Genomic DNA, 27,255 nt, shown 5'->3' with positions numbered 1-27,255 from the left:
GAAAGGACGGTAACTGGCTGATAGCATTTTAGCCAAACAGTCAAAATTAACATCGTCAATGATAGGACAAACGATCAACACGTGCCTCTGTTATGCTGCACAAGGACACAACTTTTATGTTGTATTCTTGTTAAAAATACATCTATTCATGAGAAAACAAACTCAAACAGGGATATTCTACATATAAAATGTTTGCTTTTTAAAGAGAAGGCTTCTCAAAGCAAGAGTTGCATCGAGTTACATTATCAAACAATACCACTAGATGTCACTGTAGTTTTGCAAGTTGCACAAGTTTGATCTGCGTTAGCAAATCTAAATTCCTTTGTGGCCTGCCTTCTCACTTTGACACCATTGTGGACTGGACACATCTTGCCAATTCCAACACATATAGCTTTTGAGAAGGCTACAAATTAAATAATGGCAAAGCAGTGGTGGACGTGGCAACAGGCTTAGATGAAAGCTTGGCTCTGCCATTACAAACTGTGATGACAGTTCCTGGCAAACCGTGCCCTCTCGGTCTTGGTCTCCTCCTGTAAAATGAGGGGATTTGGATTGCTAGCTCCGACTCACCTCTAACTCTAACAGTCTGTGATTTTAAGCTAATTTTTCTTAACTGAAGTCATTTCAGGGCCATTATAACATTTTTGCCCAACTTCATTGAACCCATTACTGATTTTCTGTTTTTGCACGCAGTACTCTAATTTATCTAATGTTTGTCCTTAAGTTGACTCGGTTTTTAAAAATGTAAATAAAGAAAATAATTTATAGGCCGATTACAAATGGAAACCAGTTCACTTGCCATAAATAGAGTAACCACAAAAATAGATGTAATAAAAACAACATAATGTAGTTAAATTTGAGTAGATGTTATTGTCTGCCTAAGGCTCAGAGCCTGTAATCTGCTCTGTTTTTCCTTTTTAAAGGGAGTTTTGGAGGTGTTAAAGAGAAATTGAAGACAGACTAGCCCTGAGACTTCCCTCTTGATGTAAGCAAAAGAATTGAGACTGATGGATCCGTATTATTTAATTTTGTATCTGTGAACCAACCACAATACTTCATACACCATCTAAAATCAGTCCAAGATTCCATAAGCTGTTCTAAGTTTCTTTCTTCCTTCCTTCCTTCCTTCCTTCCTTCCTTCCTTTCTTTCTTTCTTTCAACTCTTGATTCTTTCAACTCTTGATTCTTCAATTTTCTAATAGACCATAAAGAGTCTGATTAGAAATCATACATTATTGTTTTTTCAATCTGTATTTAAGCTTTCATTTTATGTTGATATTCCTTTCCATTTAGTATTGGTTTAGCTTCCTTTTTGTGTTTATTTAAATTTGCTTTTATAGTCAGTCTTCTTCCATTTGAAACACTCACTCCCTTTTTAACAGAGGAGATGATATATACTCCTCTGCTGTCAATGTCGAAGCAATTATATGCCACCAAATGGCTTGTGATTTGGCATCTTCTCCTGATAAAGGCTTATGATAGATAGGATGTGGCAGAGGTCAGGAATTCTGCTGAGTACAACCTGAGGGTATGCTTCAAATTGCTTGAGCTTTATCCAAATCCCCTAGGACACAATCAGAAAACTGGTCCCCTTCAATTTTGGTACAGAGCTTTCTTCTTCATTCTTCACAGAGATTCAGAGTGAAGACGTCTAAAGCTGAGCCATCTAATTGCACGTTTTACTCCCTAGCATTAGTGTGGCTCTTTCCTGCTTTGTATAATCAGTTATAATTACTAATTTGCTGGCCACAATTAGCATAGGGAGTTTTATAGGAGCACAGACAATTTCTTAGCTACCCAATGTTACTAAATAATTTAAAAAGGGAAGACAAAGAATTTCTATCAAATGTGTTTTGTTTTCTTAATGCTGGTGCTGCCATTAAGAAAAACCATTATAAGGTAAAGAAATAAGGAAATTCATAAAGATCAATCTACCAGCTATTTCCCGCATTACAAAAGTTATTTTTTTGTGATTTAATTTTCTTGCTGAGGTGAATTTAATCTGCCATTAGAAGCCCAAAAGCTGAGGGGTCAGTTTCAACGGAACAGAATGCTTTTTGTCTTACCTGAAACACTGCTCTTATCTGCAAAAAAAAAAAAACCAAAAAACTAGGGGGATTGCTTTTCAGAAGAAATTTTCATAAAGAAGTTGATTTTGAATCAATAGAAACTTTTTTCTATGCCAAATTTAGTAGAACTATATACTCTTACCACCTACCCACTCCAATTCAGAGTAAAAATATGCTTTTTTCCCCTCAGTGTTCATTACTATACCTAAGCTGAGATCCAAACCACAGTGAGCAGACATTAGAAGATTTCCCAATATATATAAGATACACTACATATAGGAATGACAATCAGATATATGAAGTATGGTTATTTTCTGGCGAGAGAGTTACTTGAATCCTGTTAGAGAATTCTTCAGGTTTCCTTTAGCCCTGTTTGTTCCTGGTGCTGATTAATGTTTATGATTCCATTATCCTCTTTATGTTTACAGATTCCTGCTCCCCGCAACATTCACTCAATTATTTTATTATGTGTTGACATCATTCTCAATGGAATGGATGATGGTATTCTGGCAGAGTCTCCTTCCAAATTTTGCTGAGTGTCACTAGTAAGTGTACTTTGAGCCAGTTTCTGGAACTATATCCCCAAGGCTGCAAATTATACTTTATTTCATTGTCTTAAAGTGTCTACAGCCAACATATCTGTTTGAGATACCAAGTCAAGTATTGTCTCCCCAGCACATCTGTAACTATTGATTCCTTTGAGAGAGGTTTAATTTTATTTGTGCTTATCTTAGAACCACAGGATCGAAAGAGACTTTAAAGATCACCTCATCCCATCGGGTGCCCGGGTCCCCACCATATCAGCCTTCTGTGGTGCAAGTAATAGAAACCAACTCTGTGTAAGTTAAACAAAAAAAGGTATTTATTCTATCAATACAGATGGCTCATAGAATTAAAAAAAAAACCTGAAGAACCGGCTAAGAGGAGTTAGAACCCATATTGACTCTGGGGAGCTAGGTGCTGGGTGCTGACAATGTCTTTAAGTATTACCCACTGGTGACCTCAGGGGTATTATTTTAGGGAGTTTTAATGTCCCCTCGCCAACCCTCAGTCTGGGTAGTAGAGATTCCTTATATTTATTCAAAATGCTATGTACAAGTAGTTTAAAATTGTCTCCCCAAACTTGCCCTCAACCAGATTGCCACCCCATCCTTTCTACACAGAAATGATAAGCCTGCCACTTATAATAGGTACCTTTTCATGTTCTACAATTTATATGACTGGAATCCTAAAATGTTTACTCTTTTTTGTATGTGATTTCTTTGATGTTTCATAATTACTTTGAGATCCATCAATGATATTCTAGGAGTTAGCCTTTTTTTTTTTTTTGGCTGAGTAATGTTCTTTGGATCTACTGCTATTAGTTTATCCATTCATCTGTTTATGAACATTTGAGTTATTTCCCTTTTTTGATGATGGAAAATAAAGCAGGATAAATATTTGTGTATAATTATTAATTGGGGGAAAAGGCTTTTTTTTCTGCCTCAAAGGGAATCTTTGTTAATCATGTGTGCTTCACACATGCTCTTTTTTAAGAAACCCAACTTTCTAGAGAAACGCATTCCTCAAGACTGGCTGCAGCTTCCCATCATGAGTCTTGTATTAAAAGAAAACCACAGTGGTACAATTTGTTTTTGTTATGTTGCCTTCTAAATAAACTCTTTTTTAATTTTTTAAAGTTTGCTTATTTATTTTGAGAGAGAGAGAGAGCTAGGGAGAGAGCATGTGAGTGGGAAAGGGGCCGAGAGAGAGAGAGAGAGAGAGAGAGAGGAAGAGAGAGTATCCCAAGCAGACTCCGCGCTGTCAGAACAGAGCCCGACTCGGGGCTTGAATTCATGAATAGTGAGATCATGCCCTGAGTCGAAATCAAGAGTCAGTTGGTGGCTGAACTGACTGAGCCACCCCGGAGCCTCTAAATAAACTTTTTTTTTGTTTAAAAACTCTGGTTCGTCTTTCCTTAAATGTTACATAAACAGATATAAAAAAGACAACAAATTGGAGTTTATGTTTACAAAAACACTGTAAGTACGAACAGTTCTATATCGCAAACGTATTGTGCCATCAGTTCAGTCTGAAATTGGTTACCTGGTACACGAATGTGAAAAAGACACACAAACATGTTCTAAGATTTAATCCGCATCTTCCTTTCTACAAAAGAAAATTGTGATTTGGGGTCGTAACCAGCATGCCCATCCAAAGTCATTCATAAAGCCTGGGCGGCCCTTTGTCATTTTGTTTCCTTTTGTCAGTTTTAACCCTGCACCATGGTTTGCCTTACGGTAAAAGGCAAAGAAACATTTTACTGAAATAGATGACATCCTACAGCCAACATTCCTGAAATTGAAATGCTTTTCCAAAAAAGAAGAGTTGCAGAATTGCTTTCACATGTTACACAGTTAAAATGATGATTGTTAAAAATGCTGCCAGAGGTGCCTGGGTGGCTCAGTTGGTTAAGTGTCCAACTTCAGCTCAGGTCATGATCTCATGGTTGATGGGTTTGAGCCCCACATCGGGCTCTGCACTGACAGCTCAGAGCCTGGAGCCTGCTTCGGATTCTGTGTCTCCCTCTTTGTCCCTCCCCCACTTGCGCTCTGTCTCTGTCTCCTGAAAACAAATAAATGTTAAAAAAAAAAATGCTACTGGCCCCTGCAGCCTCACTGCAAAGTATGATCAGTCTACTTTGAGTCTTGCCTTCCCTGGAGCAGAATTGAGCCTCCCTTGGTTTGCAGCCCCTCACTCTACTTCCTTGAGTTCCTCCAAAGCAAATCCTTCAGATGATGGATGTCAGCTTGCAAGTTCCTCTCATGTCACTTTCTCCTTCTCCAGACTTTTCAGAGCTCTGAACTTATTGTCTTCTCTCCGTGGGAGGCACTTGCTTCACATCTTTATATGGGCCTCTCCTTCTTGTTCTTCAGTTCTTGGCTCAAATGTCATCTCCTCCGAGAGACCTGCTCTGACCAATCAGGCTCATGGCCCTCATCTTCATTGCCTCCCTCTACCCACCACCCTGGTTTTCATACTCTTTATTGCAATCTGAAAGTATCTTTTTGGGGGACTTAACTTTTTGCTATCTTCCCACTAAACTGTGAGCTCCATAAGGATAGAGACCGTATCTGTCTTTCTATTACTATATACTCGTTGTCTGGAACAGTGTCTTTTACACTAAAGTTGCTCAATAAATATTTATTGAATAAATTAACAAATTAATGGTATGTTTTATACAAGTTTTATTGTAAAGTAGAGCATACATAAAGAAACATGCATAAAACTGTATATATTCTTTAGGGAATGGTTATAGAGTGACGTTTGTTAACTACCATCCAAGTCAAGAACTAGAATAGTAGTGGCCTCCTAGAAACTCTCCTTGTACTCCATGTATCCATTCCCAGCCACAACCTAGAGGTAACTATTATCCTCATTTATATGATAATCATTTGCCTACTTTTCTTCATAGTATTACCACTTATACGCTCATCCCTAAACCAGGTAGTTTAGTTTTACCTGTACTTAGAAATAAATATGTAGAATTATTATATTGGATGTACTTTTCTGCACCTTAGTTATTTCATTCAAAATTATGTTTTTATTTTTTTAATTTTTATTTTTTTTAAATTTTAATGTTTATTTATTTTTGAGAGAGAGAGAGAGAGAGAGAGAGAGAGAGAATGTGAGTGGGGGAGGGGCAGAGAGAGAGGGAGACACAGAATCCAAAGCGGGCTCCAGGCTTCAAGCTGTCAGCATAGAGCCTGATGCAGGGCTCGAACCCACAAACCATGAGATCATGCCCTGAGCCAAAGTTGGACGCCTAACCGACTGAGCCACCCAGGTGCGCCTCAAGATTATATTTTTAGACTTCCAACTTCTGACATGGTGGAGTGAGAAGGTTGACAAATCTTGTCCTAAAAAACAACTATTAAGCTGGTCAAAAGTTCAAAGACAACAATGTCAGTGCTTTGGAAATTGATCAGAAGCATAGCACACACTGATGAAATCTCATGAACTTTGGGTGAGAACAATATGAATCTGTGACATTGTTGCCTGAGCTGCTCCCACCCCATCGCAGAGCCCCAGTTCTGTGATGGCAGTTCACTGTGGGTGGGCCAGGCCATGAAAGTCAGTAACATTGTTGCTGCCTCCGGATCTGCAGCACTGTCCATTAAAGTGGCAGCCTCTTGCCAAGCAGACAGGGAGAGCCTAAGGTCCTGTTTGGGGCAAGCAATGGTCTAGCAGCCTGCCAAGGATTTAACAGTAATGTCCAGATGCGAGACAGCCATAGGGGCAGAATGCATGTTTTTTCCACGTGCACGTGTAACGTTCTCCAGAATAGATCATACAGTGAACCACAAAACAAATCTCAATATTTTATTTTATTTTTATGTTTTCATTTTATTTTTTATTTTATGTTTTATTTTATTTTTATGTTTTCATTTTAATTAAGTTTTTAACTTTAATTCCAGTAGAGTTAACATACAGTGCTATAATTAGTTTCAGGTGTATGATGTAGTGATTCAACAATTCCATACAGTATTCAGTGCTCATCATGAGAAGTGTGCTCTCAATCTCCAGCCCATATTTCACCCCTCACGATTCCCACCCACCTCCCCTCTGGTAACTATCAGTTTGCTCTCCAGAGTTAAGCGTTTCTTTCTTGGTTTGTCTCTTTTTTTCCTCCTTTGTTTTGTTTCTTAAATTCCATATGAGTGAAATCATATGGCATTGGTCTTTAACTTATTTTGCTTAGGGTTATATTCTTTAGCTCCATCCATGTCATTCTAAATGGCAAGATTTCATTCTTTTTATGGCTGAATAGTGTATATATATATATATATATATATATATAATATGGAATATAAATATATACATAATGGAATATATATATATGTATATATATCCTGTGATGTTCCTTTCTCATGCTGTTCTTGTTAGGTTTTGGTATCAATATTATTTTTAATCTTCAGTATTCATAGTAATTATTCAATTCATTTTCTTCTATTAGTTTGGAAATAATATACTCTAGTTCTACAATTTTCATGGTCACATTATTTATGTGTTGGATTATGTCCGCCCCCCACCCCACCCCCCAATCGTATGGAAGTCCTAACCCCTGCTACCTGTGAGTGTGACCTGATTTGCAAATAGGATCTTGAAGATGTATTAAAGTTAAGATGAAGTCATTAGAGCGGGTGCTGATGCAGTATGGCTGGTGTCTGTACAAGAAGGGGAGACAGAAACTCACAGGAGAGAGATGGCCATGGGAAGGCAGAGGTGGAGATCGGAGGTACTTATGCCACAACCCTGGAGCTGCCAAGGAAAGATTCTGAAGGCAAGAGCCTTCAGTGGGTGCTTGGCCCTGCCAACATCTGGATTTGGGACTTCTAGCCTTCAGAACTGTGAGAAAGTAAATTTCTGTTGTTTCCAGCCAGTCAGCGTGTGATGGTTTGTTATGGCAGCCCTTCCAATCGAATCCACCTTACAAATCACAACCTGCATAATTAACATATCCGAGTCTGGACGTCATGAGAACCTCTACCCTCTCCTGCACAGACAGCACAAGGAAACTGCACACCAGAACCTTTCATTCCCTTCTCCGTTTCCCCTAGTTCAACTCCCATGCTGCTGTTGTCTAATACCTTAAATTAATCCTGTTTCCCCCACCAGAAATTGTCATTACATTTCATGCAGTCTATGCTTATTTTATTCCACCGCATTCTCTACTACCTTTGCTTTGCTAACTTTCTTGCATCTCAGATCTTTTCCCCAGTACCATTGTCTTTCTGCCTGAAGCACAGCGACAGAGTTCCTGCAGTGAGAACCTGCTGGTGATAAATCCTCTCAGGTTTAGCTGGGTTTTCACTGGGTGCAGATTTTGTTTGACAATTGGTTTCATTTGATACACGGAAGATACCAGTATACTGTCTTCTGCCTTCCGTTCTTGCTGTGGGGAAAACAGTTAGCTGTTAGGGGCCAGTCTAATTGCCATGCTCTTTCTTAAAGGTAACTTGTGTTTTTTTCTCCGGCTACTTGAGGTTTATGTCTTTGCCTTTGTTCTTTTGCAATTTTACTATCATGCCTCTAGTTGCAGATTTTTTTCGCTCAGCCCCTCACCCTCTCCCTTCCTTCTATTTTATTGATATAGAATTGACTTAAACACTATAAATTTAAGTGTATATATAGCATGATGACTTGGCATTCCTGTGTATCAGGAAGTGGTTTCCACAGTAAGTTTGCTGAACATCCATCTCCTCATGTAATTAAAAAAAATGTTTCCTTTGTGATGAGAACTTCTAGGATTTACTCTCTTAGCAGATTAAAGGAAATTATTTTTGGGGGGTTCCCTAGATCTTTTTGATCTGTAGATTAATGTGTTTCTTCAGTTCTGGAAAATTCCAGTGATTTTCTCCTCAAACATTTCCTCTGCCTCATTCTCTCTCTCTCTTTTCCTTCTAAGGCCTTGATCAAATGTATGTTACATTTCTCACTATATCCTCCTTGTGTCTCACTCTCTCTTTATTTACTGTTCTATGTTTCATCCTGGATAGTGTATTCTAATTCATATCCAGTATATTATATTGTATATAATTTATATGGACAATTAAATATAATTTTATACCTAAAACCCTTCTAGTTTATCAGTTCATTACTTCTCCTTATGTTTTATCCAATCTGCTGTTAAGCCCATTCACTGAGTATTTAACATTTGTTTATTTTACTATTTATTTATAAAAACTCTGGTTTTCGAATTTGCTGTGACAATTCTCATAGTTTCCTACAATATAATCCATTTTTGATAATATACCTGTTTCCTGCAGATGTTATCAGTTTGTCATTTGTTTCTTTAAGCATGGTAATTTTGGTGGTATTTCAGTCCGCCTGACACTTTTCCAAGTCTGGACAGGGTGCTGGTATGTTTCTGCTTTCTATTGGTTCTGCTGCATTTTGTTACATTGTGTTTCCTTGTGTTTCTGCTAATCTTTGTTTGCTTGCCTTCCTTCCTTCGTAAAGTTATTTGTAGGGGTAACCAAGGCCTGGCATAGATAGACCTGCCCCTGAGATGCTTTGGGTTTGCTCCGCGAGGTACCTGGGTACACTACCAGCTGGGTATCACCTTGCACCGTTTCACAAATTGAGATTACCTGGCCAGCTCAAGCTGTGAGAATCTGAGTGTAAAGCCTCCTGAGGGCCAGTCGGGGGCCCAAAGTCTCCTGGTTTTGGGCAAGGTGGGATGGGTTTACGGTAACTTTGCCCTGTCGTTGATGATGCATCTCTTTGAAATCCAAGCTTAATGTCAAGGGGTCTTCTAAAAACTTCCCACCTTGGATGGGCTTTGGGCCTTGACCATGGCTGCCCTCCCGTCGTGTAGTCGCCGTGCAGAAGCCGGAGGTATCAGGAACCAGAAATGCTTTGGGGCATAAGTGCTTTGGTGTCCAATGCTTTACTAATCTCTCTGCTTACAGGTTTTTCGTCAAAAACTGGCCTGGAAACTCCCCACTGTTGCTGCGACACCTCAGTTGTGTTTTTCTTTTGCAGGAGATTTAAAAACTTTTTAAACCAGTGGTGGGGGTGGTGAGGGAAGTGTTGATCTGAATGACAGCTGTTGTGATTGGAAAATGAAAGCTCAACGATATTTTTAGTCTCTCCCATCCAGTGGTCTCTCCAGAGCATAGTGAAATTTGAATGTGCAAGTGCGCGTGAAGGACTATTCACTACACACATGGCCATGGACTAGCACAAAGGAAAATGAAGAGAAAATGAACTTCGTTTAGATTTTTTACCTAATTCCAAGTGTTTAAGACTGTGTTTCAAGTCTTTACTAAACATCGGCCCGCACATCTCCAGGCTGTCTGATTTTCACAAATCCTAATGCAAGAAGGTGAGCTTACAGAGTCTTTTTAAGTGTTCACATATTATTTATTGGAGATAAAATAGATACATTTCAACAGGTGATTAGATTTGTGACTAGAAGCCTTCAAAGACACACAAAAAATGCACAATTGCTCTTGTTTATTGGGAATGGAGGTTATATTACATATTTGAAAAACATCAATGTTTTCTCATACATGCCCTTAGGCAAGGTTAATGAAATAGAATCTTTTCATTAAGATGGTTAAAAATAACTGTGGTATTAAGACTAAGACTACTGTGAAGACTGAACATTTTTTTTTTTAGCCCAAACTATACAATATTTTGGTCTGAAGATGTAAGGATACTATTACTGTCCTAAGCTTACCTATTATGAAGTTTAAAATCCTTCCAAACAATTGCAAGTGCCATCTTTCCTACTGATGTGGCCCACACAGTTCAAGTACTGTATGCTTTTCAAAGGGTATAGTCCATCATGCCAGAAAATACTTTCTTTTTCTTACTTATAAAACACACATGCTCATGCCATTCAATTTTAGAGTGTAAATACTGAGTTGATTGTTCTTTATTTTATTTAATTTTTTTTTTAATTTTTTTTTTTAACATTTATTTATTTTTGAGACAGAGAGAGACAGAGCATGAACGGGGGAGGGTCAGAGAGAGGGAGACACAGAATCTGAAACAGGCTCCAGGCTCTGAGCTGTCAGCACAGAGCCGGACGCAGGGCTCGAACTCACGGACCACGAGATCATGACCTGAGCCAAAGTCAGCCGGTTAACCGACTGAGCCACCCAGGCGCCCCTATTTTTTGTTTTTAAGTGAAGTAAGAATGATGAGGTAAGAGTAATGGCCGTAAAGTACATATCATAAAAATGCTGCTCCCTCTCCTTGTGGTTTCCAACAGCGATAATGAAGTCAAAGTAGGGCACTGGGTGGATGTCATGTGGGCATTTTCAGGGCCCAGGGAAGCAGTGTTAAGCAACAAGCACTTCTTTCCTCAGATTGTGCAAGAAGCCGGACAGATTCTGCCCCTTCTGATTCCATAGCCCTTAGATGACCCACCTCAAATTCTAGAGGCTTCCATATTGGTTTTTCACATATACTCAAAGGGGGAAAGCATAGCTCTGTTCAGAGTCAGCACAGCAGAGTAGCGAGGGGAGCAATGTGGCCTGAAGGGGTGGCCGAGGATTGAATGTTGACTTCACCACTTACTGCCTTTTGAACTTAGACAAGCTCTCTCACCTCTCTGAACCTCAGTTTCCTCATTTGTTTGAGCAGAATAATGACTATTTCCACTTCACAGACTTGCTGTGAGGAATAAATGAGATCGTAAATGGAAAGCATTTAAATTGGCATTGACATATAAAAATACTCAATAAATGTTTGATAGTAATATTCAGACTTGAGAAATATTTTGCACAGGTTTGGTTAACCCACCTGAGGAGAGTAATATTCTTGAGAGAGAGTTTTGAATGTAGTTCAGAAATAATTAAATGCCTTTCTTGATTGAAATAGAAAGGCAATTAAGACAATGAAGCATTTTTCTTTGTGTTATCTAGGACATATTTTTCTCATTTTCCTTGTGTAATGGGAAAATTTGAAATACATACAGAATGGTGGCAAATTACTCATCTTGAGGTTAATTGTTCCCCAACAAATACATGTCAAGTAGGGAAGGTGGATAAGATTCCAGAGGCTTCAGAATCCAAATCTTGATAGTGTGACATTTGGGATTCAGGTGGGCCTAGCTTTTGGATATTGCCAGAATATGACATTGGAAAAGTTCTTTAACCCTTTTGGGTCTCAGGCTCCCTGATTATAAATTAGGAGTAAAGACACCAAATTACACTGACAGACTACAAAGTAGCTGAGTAATAACCCAAAGCTGACTTTGTAACACATTCCAGAGACTTAATGTAAGACAGAGCAATCTATTTACATACAGTGAACCAAGGAACCAAGCTCTATTCACTTTGCCCAAGCAAACTGTTTCCCAAATGTGTGTCTTTGGCTATCTGGAAGGCAGCACAAAACAATTCAGATATGCATCTAGGAATTAGGTGGTAGGATGGAGAGAGGTGACAGCAACAACTTGGAATGTCATAAACATTGCATGATATGCGTGCTTCATGCATACAATTATTTATCTGATTGTGTTTTAATTGTCCCACTAACAAGTATTGGGAAGATTTTATGACAAATGAATAAGCCTGTCTTCAAAGGAATGTAAGGAAGAAGGGGAAATCTAATATTTATAAAAATCCATCTTTGTGACCAGGTATTTTTTCTGTTGATTTGAAACCTCAGGAGCATCCTGAATTAAATCCGGACCTGGCTTCTGTACGTGGAGAGCAAGGAAAAACCGAAGAAAGAGGAAGACCACTCTTGGTAGGTGGTGGCATTCTTGGATTTCTGGTGGCAGACTTAATAAGCAAGGGAACTTACACATGAGGCTCATCTTGGCAGGTAACAAGACAGGTAAATCTCTGCACGTGCCCGCCAGAATCTTAAAAGTTTATATAGAGACCTTAATTGGGTTCAGTCACATATACTGTCCAGATGGTCTCAACAGCACACTGTTCTCTTAAAGCTGCATCTTTGAAAACAGTGTCCACTGTGGAATGCTATGCAAAATGTGCATCTGAAGTGCAGGGGAGGGGAGGAGGAGCCAATTGCCCAGGTTCAGATCGTTGGGTCAACCTGAGGTCATGTCCCCTCGATAACCTCCTCCAACAGTATTGGAGTAAGCTAATGCTGAAACAACCCTAGAATCTCAATGACTTAACATAAGAGAAGTTTATTTCTTGCTTGTATAAAGTTTATTTCCCCATGCAGTCATTTAGGGGCCAGAATCCTTCTACGTTGTGATTCTGACATATCCTAGAGCAGGGTCAGCAATCTATGACTCATGGACCAAATTTGATCTAGAGTTTTTATAAATTTTTTCTTTGTAAATAAAGTTTTATTGAGACACAGCCACACCGATTCATCATGTATCACCTGTGCTTTGTAGCTGCTCTCACACTAAGGTAGTTGCAACAGGCTCATGAATTATAAAATATTGCCTATCAGGATCTTGACAGAAAACCTTTGCTAAGCCTGCCCTAGCATTGGAATATCACCTTGGATTTTCTGATTAGTCCGCAGAGGGGGAGGAAGAGGAGTGCAAGACTGTGTGGGAGGTTTTTATGAACTATATCTGAAAATGGCTTCCATCAATCCCACCTACTTTTCGTTCGCCAGAACTCAGTCATATAGCCAAAGCAGCTGCTAGGGATGTTGAGAAATGCAGTCTAGCAATGGCCCAGGAGTAAGACATACAGCAGTTCTCCACAGACCAACTCTGCACTAGAGTCTTCTAGTCACTCTTTCCTCTTTGTTCCTAGAAACAAATGTTTAAATACAGTTATGTCATTACAGATAAGTCATTTCAATTGTAGTCTTAAAAAGTTAAGCACAGTTAGACTTATCTGGATAATTACCTTAAAACTGAATTACTGACACAATGTTCCCAAATTTTAGTTTGTGTTTATTGGTGCCAACAGTGGTTCCTAATCGTCATAGGCTGATAAAAACTGGACAGAGGTGGATTTGACACTGAAATGACTCCTTTAAACTTGTCCTACACCATATGAATTAAGGAACACTTTGTGGTAGTTTAAAATAAAAAAGTTTAAAAAGTGGTAGAAGGATTGAGACATTACACAGGGCATAATTATATAGACAGACCACTTCTAAAAGAACCTACTTTATTGAACTCAGAAACAACCATGTGGACATTTAAGTGACAATTTAGTTTCCACAAAACGTTATCCAGCTCATTTTATTATAGTTCATTTATAAATCTTTGGTTTTGTGCAGTTTCTCTTTTTCATGAACTTTGTAATTTGGTTTCATGGTTGTTTAAATGCTATCTGCATAAAGAATGTGGCCCTAGTTTTATGCTTGTGCATATTTAAGTAAGATAGTAAAATTAGTTTAAGTAAAAACATGAGAGATCCAGAAGAATATTTTCTTTCTTAAAGATATGTGTATATAATGCAAGTTTATAGGAGTCCACTCAACAGAGAGAGCTCTCTTTCACAAAACACTTATATTTGAATTAGGAAACTATATCAGTCAGGACAGGCTATGCAAAGCTGCCATAACAAAGAAGCCCCAAGTCCTAGTGGCTTAAACCACCTGCGTACATTAAATGTGTTGCATATTGCTAAAGAATTCTGTTCATCGTGATCCTGACAGCAGGACCCAAACTGATGGAGCTGTTCTCAGTAACACCTCTGGTTGAGGGGAGCAAGTACTCTGGGGGTTCTCTTACCTTTAAGTAAATGATCTGGCTCAACGAAGTCAGATGACCACACTAACTTCAAAGAGAGGGCCAGAGAAGAGAGAAACCAGGAATTGGTTGACAAAAGTAAGTAAGGTAGCAGGCAGCTTTCTTAATTTCATAGGCAGTGTGGCTCCTGGGTTACAGTCAAGCCCCACTGCTTGCTAGCCACACGCCACGGGCAAATCAAAACCTCAGCTCCTCTGTGAAATAGGGGAGAAATGTCAGTTGGCATGGTTCATTGGGCGGAATCAAGGCAATAACTCTTTGTCAACCATAAATTATTATCCAAATGAAGGTAATAGTATTGTTTCTGGCAATCAGTCATACCACATTAAGAATAAAGAATAATTAGCAATGATTTCACTCCACAGCATTTGTCACACAATCAATATTTTGTCTCAAAAGTTTCCTGAAAATTCACAAGAAATTTCCTTAGGTAGTCTGATAATGAAACCTGAAGAAAATACCTCTCAAAAGGAAAGAAAGAAAAAGATAAAGAAAAAAAGAAAGAAGAAGAAAAAGAAAAAGAAAAAGAAAAATTTCCCTCTTGACTAGAAAGTGACAAACCATTTTACATGGCCCCAAATCTATATGGCCCACTCTTCTAGCAGATTCCAACATTAAAAAAATTTGAGGTGGAAGAGAAGAAGCACTATCTATCTTGCCCAAGAAGCAGTTGTTTTAAGTTGGGCTCAGCATGAAAAATTTAAAATATTTCACAAAATAGTGCTGAGGATAGAAACACAAGAAGATTCTATACTGTAGCATGGACTCCTGAAACTGATAATCACCCGAATATCTCAGAATTCCAGCTGATTAGAACTGGATGGCATCCTGAAGATTATCTGGTCTCCTACTCTTATTTTCCAGATGATGAAAGTAAGGTCTAGAAAAGTTAAATAACTTGCCATAGGTCATGTTCCTTAAATACAAGTTGATTAGCCAAACATTTTTCCCCTTCACCATCCTGAAATTATGGACCGAAGGAAATTAAACACCGAAGGAAGACATGTTTATCTGTCCCCTCATATAATCGCTGACAAAATCTCTTTGAATCACAGCCTATGGCACACCCTTCATTGTGAATATGCAAGCAGGCAGCAAGCCCCCAAGAAATTCCTGTGGAGATCTAGCAATGACTCTGAGATTCTTTTTCAGTGCTTCTAAAATTCAGTTGTTGTTTTCCATTTCAGAGTTTTCTAAATGATGTTTTGACCCATAGGAGATGTATGAATTGAGTAAGAAAACGAGATACAGGCTTCTAACTGAATAATTGCATTATCTGATTATTTAATTAGATGTGGAAGTCTTACACTCTAGGAGAAGAATTTCCACATTGTCCACAAAAAAAAGGAAGAAAGAAAAAGAAAGAAGGAAAGAGAGAGAAGGAGGGAATGAGGGAGGGAGGGAGGAAGGAAAAAAGAAAAAAAGGAAGGAAGAAAAAGAAATGTGAGCTTCCTTCCTAGGCATATTAGTCAGGAAAGGCTCAGTTATGCTGCCATAAAAAATCTCTGGGACTTATAGTAACAAAAGATTATTTCACATTCATGTTAAATGTTCACTGTGGGTTGGAGAGGTCTCCACTCCACATTATCTTTGCAAAGAGTGGCAGGCTGAAGGAAACTCCATCTGGGGAGTCACTGGAGGCTGTGGCATGGGGAAGGTGAATTGGCGAATTGCACATTGGATCTTAAAGCTTTTGCCTCTAAACAGCACATACTACTGATAATTCTAAATTTATCAAAGCAAACAATAGGGTTGCATCTAAATGCAGAAGAATCAGAATACTCTACTTCTACTGTGCACCTGGAAGTAGGGAAGCCATAATTTTAGTGAACATCGCTAATGGAGACCATTCTAGAAATAAAGAAGAAAAGAAAACAGAATAGACATGCTCCCTCCCCAAACTGTCAAGAAGACAGGGTCTCGCACAGTCAATACGAATCAAATCCCCAATCAAGGATAATAAAATACGTGGCAGCTATGCAATAAAATCTCTTAACACATTAATTTGTTGCTGATAAAGTTTCCTGAATTTGTTTCTTCATCTTCATACAAGAGTATTGCATAGAAAGAGAAGCAGGTACAAATGGGTTGGGATAAAGTTTCTGGAAATGCGCTGTGGGCCAGCTAAATGGGGAGACACACTTGTGCCTTTTGTGGATTTTATCAGGCTCTTTTTGTTTCTTTATGACATAACTGTACTGGTCAATAGTCTTCCAAAAGAATTTGATAGTAGGAAAATTATAGCCTGATCAGACAGAAAAGTTCATTTTCGCTTAGATGCTAAAAAGTAGTAATTATCTAATGAGTCACTCTGAAAAGAGACCCTGAACCTCTAAAACTTAGCCTTTTTGGGAAATGTCTGAAAGTCTGGGATATGTTTAGACAACCGTCATTTCTTTTTTATTTGGGGACAATCATTTGCTTAGATACATATTTTTAAACTTTTAGTGTATCACTAGCAACAAAGTGTTTCAAGTGGGAAAAACTCAAACTAGCTCAGAATGTCCCCTAAATTAAAAAATAGAGTTTTGTACTTTCCAGAATAATAAGCACTTTTATAGTCTTTCTTTAAATCTTTCTTGGTAAAAAGCTACAAAGCAAGAGGAAAGGGTGAGAGTCAAAGCCTGCTGATTTACTGTTTAATTATATCTTTCCCCCCTGCCCCTTAAAATTTTATAACAGAGCAGGGTTAACATTAACACCCCAACCACAATAAACTAAACATATTTTATTACATATTTTATGTCCAGGATGAAAATGAAGATATAATAGTGAGATAATTTTATATAGAGGTATGGTGAATTCTATGTGGCTAGGGGTAAGTCAATTTTGTGTTCTGTGCTTTAGTTTTTAAAACTCTCATTAATAATTATATTAATAGCACACTTTCGCTGAGTGTTGATTACAGTACAAGGGGCTATATCAAGTACCTCACATTTTTTCCCTCATTTAATGATCACAGAAAACCTACTTTTAAAAATGAGGAATTGAGGATGAAGTGACTTGACCAAGGTCACTTAGCTAGTTAGTAGTGGAATACTCTTTTGGGATAAATCATTGTGGTAACACTTCAATCAAGGTATCTGGTAACTGCAGTGTTTTTCTAGCCCAACTCTCTTGGAGAAGAAAAGATTTGTATTGGCAGTGGTTCATTTATTCATAAATATATGAATGTCCACTCTGTGCCTGGTCCTATCTTAAAGCCTGTGGATATAGAGCTGAATAAGTCTGCAAGGCACAGATGTTAAGAAAAGAGGTTAAGAAAAATCAGACAGACAGACTTGGGTTGGGTTCTGCAATACAACCTTAGACAGGAACTCTCTGGCCTCATCTGAAAACTGGGAAATTATATTGGTGCTTACTTCACGGTTTTGCTGGGAAAATTAAACGCGGTAATGAATAAAATGCTTAGCATAGCACATTGCATAAGATGCTCCATAGAGTGCATTCAGTTAATACCAGGTTTTACTGTTACTATTGTTGCTATAAGCAAAATAGTGACTGTAGGTGAGCTCCTTGATTATGGAGGGGAAAGAGATTTTTAAACAATATTTTCTGTCCAATGTGATATAAGCACCAGGGAAATCAGGGAAAGGCACGAATGACTTCCTAGAAGGGGTCTGGAAAGGTTTTATGAAAGAGGTGAACTCTGTGTTAGTGATTTTAAAGAGAGAATTTCTCCAGGTGGAGACCGGGTATAGGCATTCCGGTCGTGTACAAAGCTGCTTAGCAAGGCATGTTGGGATCTCAAGGCATGTTGGGTCCACAGCCATGTGGACCGTTCTAGACAGGGAAAGAGGAACGGCGAAAGCGAATGGAAAACCCACCAGTACTGGGAATTTGGGTGGCAGTGACCGGAGGGAGGCTGGGGGATCGCGAGGTGGCGCTGTGGCTCCACGTAAGGGAAGATTCCGGTGTCTGCGGGTAACCCGCACGCCCAGGGCGGCGCCGGAGAGGCGGGGCAGGGCGGTCTAGGTGGGCTTGGCACTATCTTCATACAGCCACCAAATAATGACGGTGATAAAGATAATAAAAACATAAGCAAATAACCCGGAAGCGGTCTCCTTTAGGACACACGGTATCAATAATTAGAAACTGTCCGCGAGGAACAATTAAGAGCTCCCGAACTGCCCAGCAGGGATCATTTCGAGCGCAGTCCTGGTAATTGGTGGGCCCCAGTGGGAATCCGCCTGGCCGGGCCGGAGCCGAGCTGGGGGCTGACCCACGGCCTCCGGGCCAGTCCCGAGCCCGGTAGGCGGCTTCCGGCTGCCTGCGGGCCGAAGGAGCGGCAGTTTCGACTCTTGCCATGGGGTGCTCAGTCCTCGATTCCTGCTTGCGCCTTTCCTTCCACGAGACCGGAGGTTTCAGGGACTTCTTCGCTGAGTTTCACATGCACACATGGACAAACGAACCACGTGTGAGCTCAGGCTCACACACAAGTGTACGTTGCTCTTAAACACGTACGGACTTCTGCACACGCACACTCACATGAGACACGTGTCTACATGTAACACATGCACACACTTTACACGTGCACACGTGTACTCAACGCTTATGCGCAACAATCCTTCTCAAGCACAAGCGTCCACATGCACCCAAGTGCGCGCTGTCACTCACTGGTACACACTTGTGCTACACAGGCCCATAAAAATGCAGCCACTCTTCGTTTATACAAACGTATTTGCACACTCACATCACACTCATCTCGCATCTCGGTGGCCAACAAAGACCTCTAAGGGCCGAGCGGTGCGTAAATATCTAATGAATTGTGCTTCAAAGAAAAAACTTTTTGTGACCCAGGCATCTCGAGCTTCTCTGCTAAACTCCCCTTTCCTTCTACTTTTTCCTAAGCAAACAGGCTTCCCTCCCTTCGCCTCCAAATTCTCTCAGGCCTGTTTCTTTTCTTTCTTTCTTTCTTTCTTTTTTTCTTTTTCTTTTTCTTTTTTTTTTTTACGTTTGCACTACTGAAGAGATGCTAATGTCTAAACAGCCAGGAAGTTCTCTTCCCGCACCCTGGAGCCTCTTTTCGCCGCCGAGGGAGCGGGGGCCCTTCGCAGATCAGACTCCAATCAAGCAGGTTGGAGGACTGTGGAAGAAGGGCTAAAGGTAGGGCAATAGTCGCGCTTCAGGACAGTCTCGGATTAGGAGATCTTCTCCGGCGGGTCCCCAACTGTACTCTCCCAGCTCAAAATAATTCTAGTTTTTAGTTTTCTGTGGTCATGCCAAGGCTATATGGTCTTCCTCAATTAAAGTGCATCCGCAGGTGTCCACATTTCTGCCCTCTGTTGGACTTCGCAGGCATCCCCCAAAACTTGTTCAGTCTATATCAATTAGACCACGCTGCACGCGCCCGAAGCTCTGACACCTCAGCTAGGACCCGGAGTTGCGACTGACTGAAGGTCACACAGCAAATGTGGCAGATCCAGGGCTGGAGTTAGCGCCACCCTGGCGTGCCCTGTCTAGGACTGCCGGGAGAGACGCGTGACGGTATCTGCCAGCGGGAATGCGCATCCAGTCCACGAATTAGAACTTTTCAGAACCGTTTTCCCCTCCTATCTCCCTTCCGCTGCCTGCCCTGGGGCAACTTGCGCCCTTGCTCCTCTGTCATCCGGGATACCCAGGGGATCTGCGAGCTTTGTGGCAGAGGCGTGGCGGGGGTCGGGGAGCCAGGGGAAGCACCAATGCAAATGTAAGGATGATGCGCCGCCGTTGGATGGATGGTTTGGATCCTAGGTTAAGGTCACAGACTGGGGAAATTTCTGCTCGGAGACTTTATTTGCAGTGAGGCGGTGGACAGGTTGTTTCATTTCAATCACAAGCCTTCAGTTTCCTCACCTGTAAATGGGGGCGATCTTACCTGCCTTCTTTGTCTTGTGGGAATTCAGCGAGTTTCTGCCCGTAAAGCCTTCAACAAATGGTGTCTATTATTATCTACGGGACCGCCCCAGGGGAAACCCGACAGTCCGCAGGGTGGATCCGGGAAAGGTTTGTTCGAACTCCTTGCCTCAAGCTTTTGTCCTAGGTGTCTGTTGGTGTCTTTGTCCCGTTCTAGGCCTCAGTTTCCCTGTCTGTAGTATGAGGAGACGCGCGTTCCCAGGTACTGGAAAAGTTAGAGTCGGCAAGCACACCGGGCCACCGCTGCCACAACTTTGGGGATCTGAAAGAGGAATCTGGGTCCGAGGGAATGCCCCCTTCCCCTTGCCGCTTGCCAGAGACCGCTGAGAGCAAGGAGGTGGGACAGGCGGATTTCCGGTGGAAACGTGGCCTGCTGCTCTTATACGTACTCCGAGGGCAGCAGGTAAAGGTCTTAGAGGGGCAGCGTCAGGGTTTCGCGCGCGGGTGGCGGGGCCTTTCCCGCCGGCATCTGGGCTCAGCTCAGGAGCACCTCTCCCCTCCATGCTGCGTCCCGCTCTGGCTCTCATGTTCCTAGCGACCCGCGCCGCCACCCACTCCTCCTGTGGGCAGAGCTTTGGCACCTGCTCACTGCGGCCGCAACTCCAGACCGCCAGTGGACACCTTCAGAGCGGCCGTTGGCGGAGGGACTTTGAGCCTTTGGCCTTCATCGCCGCACTTTCCCTTTCCCTTCTTTCCAACACCGAAGGAGGCGTCTTTTCTCCTCTCTCACTCTAAGCGGTCTCTTACTAGCCGCCAAAAGAAGGGGGGCATTTCCCAGGGCTGGCGGCCCTTCTGGTGGCGCGTCTTGCTAAGGGAGACGCAGACAGAAGGAATTTTCTAAGTGACAGGTCCCAAGTCTGGCCTCCTGGGGGCGGACGAGCAGAAAAGATTCCCTCTTTCCCCGGGACGTCCCGCTAGTCCTAGTTTGGCTGTATTTATCTCGTCTCTACTCTTTTTGGGTTAGAGAAGGGACGCCTGTGTTCTCACCTGCACCCCCTGGAAGTTATGGAGGCAACTGGTGTCCTTCGGGAAAGGGAATTGATTTCCCTCTGACTTAAGAGGGTTGGGATAGCCGAGAGTGAGAAGGTTTCAAAGTTCGGGGTGGAATGGGGGGTCTTGCTCACTGGGCCTGAGCTTCCTGCAGCGCTGGGAGACCCTGAGGCGTGGGTAGCCCTGTCTACTGTTTAGAGCAATCAAGGGGGAGGGAGTGGACGTTAACCCTCACTTAGGAAGAAACTCTGAGAAGCTCAGCGGGACACATCACTCCAGGGGAAATATCAAGCCTTTTCACCTGCTTCTTCCACATATAAGTCCATTTTGCTGTATATTTTTCTTATGCCCAGCTTTGCCCGCTCCTTGCTTTTTTCTTCTCTAATTCTGTAGGTCTGGACAGGGCCTGAAAATCTGCATTTCTACCTCCTCCCCCATATGATTAGGCTGATGAGGGGGATTTAGGGATTACTGTTATAAGCTAACCTAAAGTCATATCACAGATATTCTATAACTCCTGGGCAATGCTATACACACAAGTATTTTTCTTCACAGGAGAAGTGACTATAATATAAGAAAAGATGAAGTCAGTCTCAGTACATACTTTATAGTACCCCTTCTCCACACACATGCTTGGTCTTCTGGAGGTGGTGCTTCCCTCACAGGAGGGAAGATTGACAAGTGTTTAAGGAATTTTTCAAAGTTTAAAATTACAATTGCTAGTTGAATATTCACCAGAGGAAATCCACAAAAACCTACTAGTCTGCTGGCCTGGTGTTGTTCCCAGTTTCCTATCACCCTCTATATCTCTTTCTACCTTCTCTTTAACTTCCTTCCTACTTAATCATTTATTACTGGGTGAGAAAAGCCAGTTTAAAAGCACCAGAACACTCAGAAGAAATGCTATGAATACATTCTGCTTGATTAAAAGAAAGTCATTCGCCATCCCAGGTGAGGTATCTGCTGTTTCTGAACAGCCAAAAGGAATTAGTCTTATCAAAAGATTCTTGCCCTTTTTTTGTTTTACCTCTTCCTGTGGCCTGGCAGATGTGGAAATTGCCTCCTTCTTATTTAGTTTCTAGAGGTTACCTACTCTGGGGCAGAAGTTGGGCTGCTGACATTTTCTTTCTCTGTGCCAATTTCTCTTTGGAAACAGGCACCTTCAGGCCCCTCAACAAACACATAATCTGCAGAGTGCTTCTAGATTCCGCTTGACCCCTTAGAAATCCATCTGTTGTGTGCTTCACACTGATCCGGGTCCTCATAGTGGCTGTGTCTCCCCTTTTTCTGGCACTTTTGCTGCTTGCCTTTGGCAGCGATCTGATCCCTATTACGTTGTGTGTTCCCCCTCACTGGGGAATGTACTTTACCAGACTCAACTTGGAGTCCTGAATACAGTTCACTGGAGAGTAAAAGTGGAGGTTCAGGGAATTAAGGAGAGGGAAGCTTGAGTCTTTAGCTCTGGCTATCTGGAACTCATTGATAGAAGGGTGGCCTCTGTTTCCTGGTTCCCCTTCCTTGAAGGATACCCTCAGAGAAGGCAGGGGATAGTCCAGGCAGGGGAAGGGATTGGCTCTGGGGGACTCATTGGACTTTGGAGGTTAAGCTTGGATCTTTGGGAAGTTTTCAGCAGGCCCAGTTTTAATTGTGCGTTTGAATTCTGTAGAGATGGAGAAAGTCCCCTCCTCCTTTCCCCTGCCCACAAAGTTATAACCCTTTCAGTCTCTCCACCAACATAACCATCCTGAACATGTGCTGTGTGCCAGGAACTCTGGCAGATGTTACGTAGATCCTGATGGACCAGACACATTTCTTCAGGAGTGTCTTGGTGGAGACTGAATTAATTATTAATTTTTGCCAGAGACAAAGTGCTCTCAGCACATTAGTGGTCCAGATTAAATGGTATGGGAGCAGGGCACGCTTTGTGCACAAAGATAAAGTAGTGTTTGAGGATAGTGGCCATGTACTCACGGACCTGAAACACAGTCCTTTTTTCTGGTTTAGGAACTGGGAAGTGGTTTTCACTTTTCTGCTCTGCCAAGAGCACAAAGCGTATTTTTTGCCTGTCTCCATCCATTCAACATGGGCGTGTGTACTGTTCCGTCACTGACCCCATGAGCTTCCTAAATCAAAGGGCCAAGGAAGGCCAGCAGAAAGGGGACCTGGATTTCTGGCAGAGAACTCCCCCCAAGGAGTCCTTAGCAGATTTGGCTGCAGTCAGGGAGTTCCTCTGAGGGCAATGAAACAGAAGTTCACCATGTGCTTATTAGAGGTTACGACCTGCTAAAAAATGATGGGGCACATTACCCGGAAACTTCTAGCTATTTTCTTTGCCACTCACATGCATATATACAGAAAGGTCTGAGGTAGGAGACCATTTCTCCCTCCCTCTCTCTTAGCCTCCCCCCCCCCAGTCCCCTCCTTTTTAACTCAATCTCTCACTTTCTGGACAACTGGCAGGAGCAGAAGTTGGGGTGGGTTTGTTCAAGTCCCCCGTTTAAACTGAAAGAATGAGGAAGACAGAAATCCTACATGAAATAACCAATCAATCAGAGACGTTGTTGCTCTGGTAAATACACTAAAGAAAAAAAAATACTTTGGGGCGAGGGTAAGAGGTTGGGAAATGAATCTGAGTAAATTTTAGAATGCATCCTGATACAACTCTAGTGAGAGCATTCATTCCACCGTTTACACATCCCGCGGATTACTCGATATAAGTGAGCTTATGGGGACGGTGCCTTAACACCCGCGGCCTCGAAGCTAGCATCAGAACGAGAACCATTTCAGAGGCCAGACAACGGACAGAGTCCGGGTCCCCCTACTCCATGAGGGACCCACAGAGCCTCACTAACCGAGACCCAGGGTCCACCCACTTCTCCCAGCGTGGAGAAAAGTGCCCTCCGCGATCTCCCGCCCCGACCTCGAGCACCCATTTTTCCACCCCACCACCCCCTCCTCAAAGCGAAGAGGTGGGCACCTGGGACGCGCTTCCTGCTTTTTCTGCCCGGGCTCTCCCGTCTCCTCCACTTTTGCCCCCGACGTCCCAGAACAGCGGAGCAGGACGCAGCATCGGCCCTGGGAGGGCGCAGCCTGTGAACCGCGAGCGCGCTCAGGGCGTGGCGAGGATGCTAAAAGGACCGCAACGACCAGGATGCAGACCCCAGTTCAAATCCCTGAGAAAAATATCGCCCTTCCCTTCCGTCTGTTTCCCCTCTCCAGCCCGGCTCTGCCCAGCTGTGCCCAGCTCCTTCCCAGCACAGACGCTGGTGCTCAGCGATCCTTCGCTCGCCACTTTGCGAGGAACTTTGGCTAGCTCCCCTGCGCCACCCGGAGAGGGATGTTAATGAGGGAGCGTGGCCCAGCGCGGCGAGCCAGAAGGCTTCTTAAGCCGCGATTGGCTGCAGCTTTGCGGAAGGATGGCGTTATGCAAATGAAGGGGCGGGGCCGTGAGGCGCGAGCCCCGCCTCCTCCCTTTGGGGTTAGTGTGCCTGTGTTTAGCTCTGGGGAGAGTCAAACTGGATTCCATAGGGAAAGCCTGCAAATCACTTCTATTTTAGCAAGGAGAAAACAGAATCTCCATCCAGCAGGGTCCACCCCTCTCTCTTTCTCCCTCTCCTCTCTCTCTTTCTCTTTCTCTCTCTGTCTTTCCCTCCCCCCCTTCCTCTTTCCCTCTCTCTCCCCCCTTCCCCCCACCCCACTCTCCCTCTCTGGTGTATCTGTCTACGGCAACCAGCGTCCTCATCTAAACGCACTGAAAGGAAAGAAACATCTTTGGTTGGGAGAGAAGGAGGAAAAAAAGAGAGAGAGAGAGGAAAAAACTTGCCTGGTTGTGGAAAATGACACTTGAAGTAGCAAAGCCGGCAGCGCGAGTTGAGTCTATTGTTTCTTAAATTGCCATCAGGGCTTTTTTTTTCTTCCTGCTTCTTCAAGTGAAGGGTACCTCTACAAAAGGAAACTCCAGCCCCTCCTGTCCTCCACCGGCCTGTGATCATTACAAAAAAAAAAAAAAAAAAAAAAAAAAAAAAAAAAAAAAAGAAAAAAAAAAAGAAAAAAAAAGAAAAAAAAAAAGCACCCAAACCAAAAATTAACCAACCAAACAACCCCCAACAGCCAAGCATACATCTCTATTTTTTTTTATTTTGGTCTTTTCGTTGGATTTTCCCTTCTTTTTTTTTTTTTCTCTCCTTTTTTTTCGTGTTATCGCTCAGTTTTGAGCGAAGGTTTACATTTTTAAAAAATTTGCTTTCCAGCCCGCCTTGATCTTCTAGCGCGAGTTCATCGTCTCAAAAAAAAAAAAAATCTCTGGCTGGCGTTTTTCTTTCCTTTTTTTTTTTTTTTTTTTTTTTTTTTTTCAATATTTTCAAGGGGGAGGAGATTTTCCACAAGAAAAGGTTGTTTTCATGTTTGGGATTCAGGAAAGCATCCAACGGAGTGGAAGCAGCATGAAGGAAGAGCCGCTGGGCAGCGGCATGAACGCGGTGCGGACGTGGATGCAGGGCGCCGGGGTGCTGGACGCCAACACGGCGGCGCAGAGGTGGGTACCGCTCGGGGACCGCGGCCGGGGAGGCGAGCCGCAAGCAGAAGAGCCGGGAGGCGGTGGCTGCGGCCGCCGCGGGGCCCGGCCGCGCTCTTGAGTCCGCCGCTCGGCTCGGCTCGCCTCCGGGGCTCCGCGCTCCCGGGCCGCGCTGCCTTGGTCGCCTGCGGCCGGAGAGCCGGGAGCTGCCTGCGAGAAGCCCACGCTTTGCCGGCACTTTTCCCTGCTTCGCCTGTGACTGTTTTCATTTCGTTTTAAGCCAGAAGAGGCGTCTCATCAGCACGATGTTGGATATCTGTGTTTTTTTATGTGATTGCTCTTTCTTTCCTGGCCGGTTGTCTCCTCTTTCTTTTTCTTTCTTTCTTTCTTCCTTCTTTTCTTTTCTCTTTCTTTTCTTTTCTTTCTCTTTCCTATCTTTTCTTCCTTTCTTTCCTGCCTTTTTTCTTTCTTCTTTTCTTTCTTCCCTCCTTTCTAAACTTTTTTCCTTCTCTTCTTTCTTTTCCTTCCTTCCTCTTTTTTTTTAACTCCTTTTCCCCTCCCTTCCCTTTTTCTTTTCTTCCTTCTTCACTTCTTTTCCTTTTTCTCTTTCCTTTCTCCCTTACCTCTCTTCCTTCTTTCCGTCCTCCCTTTCTGCATTCTTTCCTTCCTCTTCTTTCTTCATTCCTCCCTCCTCTCTCCTCTTCTCATTCCCTTACCTCCCTTTCTCTCCTATTTTCTCTCTCCATGTATCCCCAGAACCTTCTCTTAGTTCTCTGGTCTTGTTCTCTCTCCCTCTCTCTATCTTTCTGCTTTTCTCAGTCCACCGGTAGAACGGCAGCTCCCAACTTTGATTGTGACATTTCCTGAAAGTCTTCCCCACCCTCTGTCACCACGGCCCCTTCCAGCCCCTCTCCCACTCTCAGCTCCTGGGATGCTAGACTGTGTGACTTGGAGGCACTTCCCTTGGAGATTGACCTGGGGGAACTTTTCTGGGCACTCTTATCAACCTTTCTGAGGACGCCTGGTCCCAAGTGAGAAATGGCCTTTTTTCCCAGACCACCAGCTGGGCTTGGGGGAGTAGGAGATTTGTCTGCCCCAGGCCCTGTCGGACTCCGAGAGGGCGGAAGGGGAAAAAGGAAGATGACTAATTACCTCATCCTCATCTTCACGGGGCAGGGGACAAGTGTCTGCAACACTGTTCCCATCCCCGTTGAGTACAAGGATGGGGGTGGTTAGCAGTGAGAGTGAGTTGGGTAACTGGGCTGGAAGCGAAAGAGTGTGTGTGTGTGTGTGTGTGTGTGTGTGTGTGTGTGAGCGCGCCCTTGTGTTGGGCAGGCCGGGCTGTCAGTGGCCTCCCGCGCCCCTGGCACCCGAGCCTCCAGTCCCCCCGCGGGCGCGCTCAGCCGGCACCCCTGGTCCATAGGATTTCTGGAATGAGTGTGAGGGTTTTTGTGGAACAGCGAAACTTTGTCAGGACAGGTCTTTTAAACCAGCTCCCTGTTCCACAGCAACCACCCTTGACAGCTCTGAGTTGACCCCCTCAGATCCTTTTTCTCACATGCCTTATTTGGGGAGGGGGCGTGCGGTGTCCA

The 27,255-nt window shown here is 42.8% G+C and overlaps 1 protein-coding gene and 1 long non-coding RNA gene across 12 annotated transcripts in view; one reads left to right on the top strand and one right to left on the bottom strand.

The window, feature by feature from the left end:
* Window positions 1–12,702: 12,702 nt before the first annotated feature.
* LOC109257560 (uncharacterized) lies at window positions 12,703–14,310 on the bottom strand. The gene is made up of 2 exons (XR_002076018.2): window positions 14,248–14,310; window positions 12,703–13,311 (listed from the first exon to the last, which is right to left on the bottom strand). It is a non-coding gene; the product is annotated as an uncharacterized LOC109257560 (long non-coding RNA).
* A 10,324-nt stretch (window positions 14,311–24,634) lies between these two features.
* EBF1 (EBF transcription factor 1) overlaps window positions 24,635–27,255 on the top strand; it is a 390,438-nt gene continuing 387,817 nt past the window's right edge. For 7 of the 11 annotated variants that reach the window (XM_019433724.2, XM_019433720.2, XM_019433723.2 and 4 more), the window contains exon 1: window positions 24,636–25,684. In XM_019433724.2, the coding sequence (XP_019289269.1) occupies window positions 25,551–25,684 (134 nt within the window). In that variant the 5' untranslated portion in view covers window positions 24,636–25,550. Of the gene's footprint in view, window positions 25,685–27,255 lie in introns of all 11 variants that reach the window. The other 4 variants (XM_019433716.2, XM_019433715.2, XM_019433714.2 and 1 more) reach the window with 1 other exon arrangement.

Source organism: Panthera pardus, unplaced genomic scaffold (genome assembly GCF_024362965.1).
Source record: "Panthera pardus isolate Hobbes unplaced genomic scaffold, ASM2436296v1 HiC_scaffold_2, whole genome shotgun sequence".
Classification (NCBI taxonomy): domain Eukaryota; kingdom Metazoa; phylum Chordata; class Mammalia; order Carnivora; family Felidae; genus Panthera; species Panthera pardus.
This window is presented reverse-complemented; position numbering and strand designations above follow the sequence as displayed.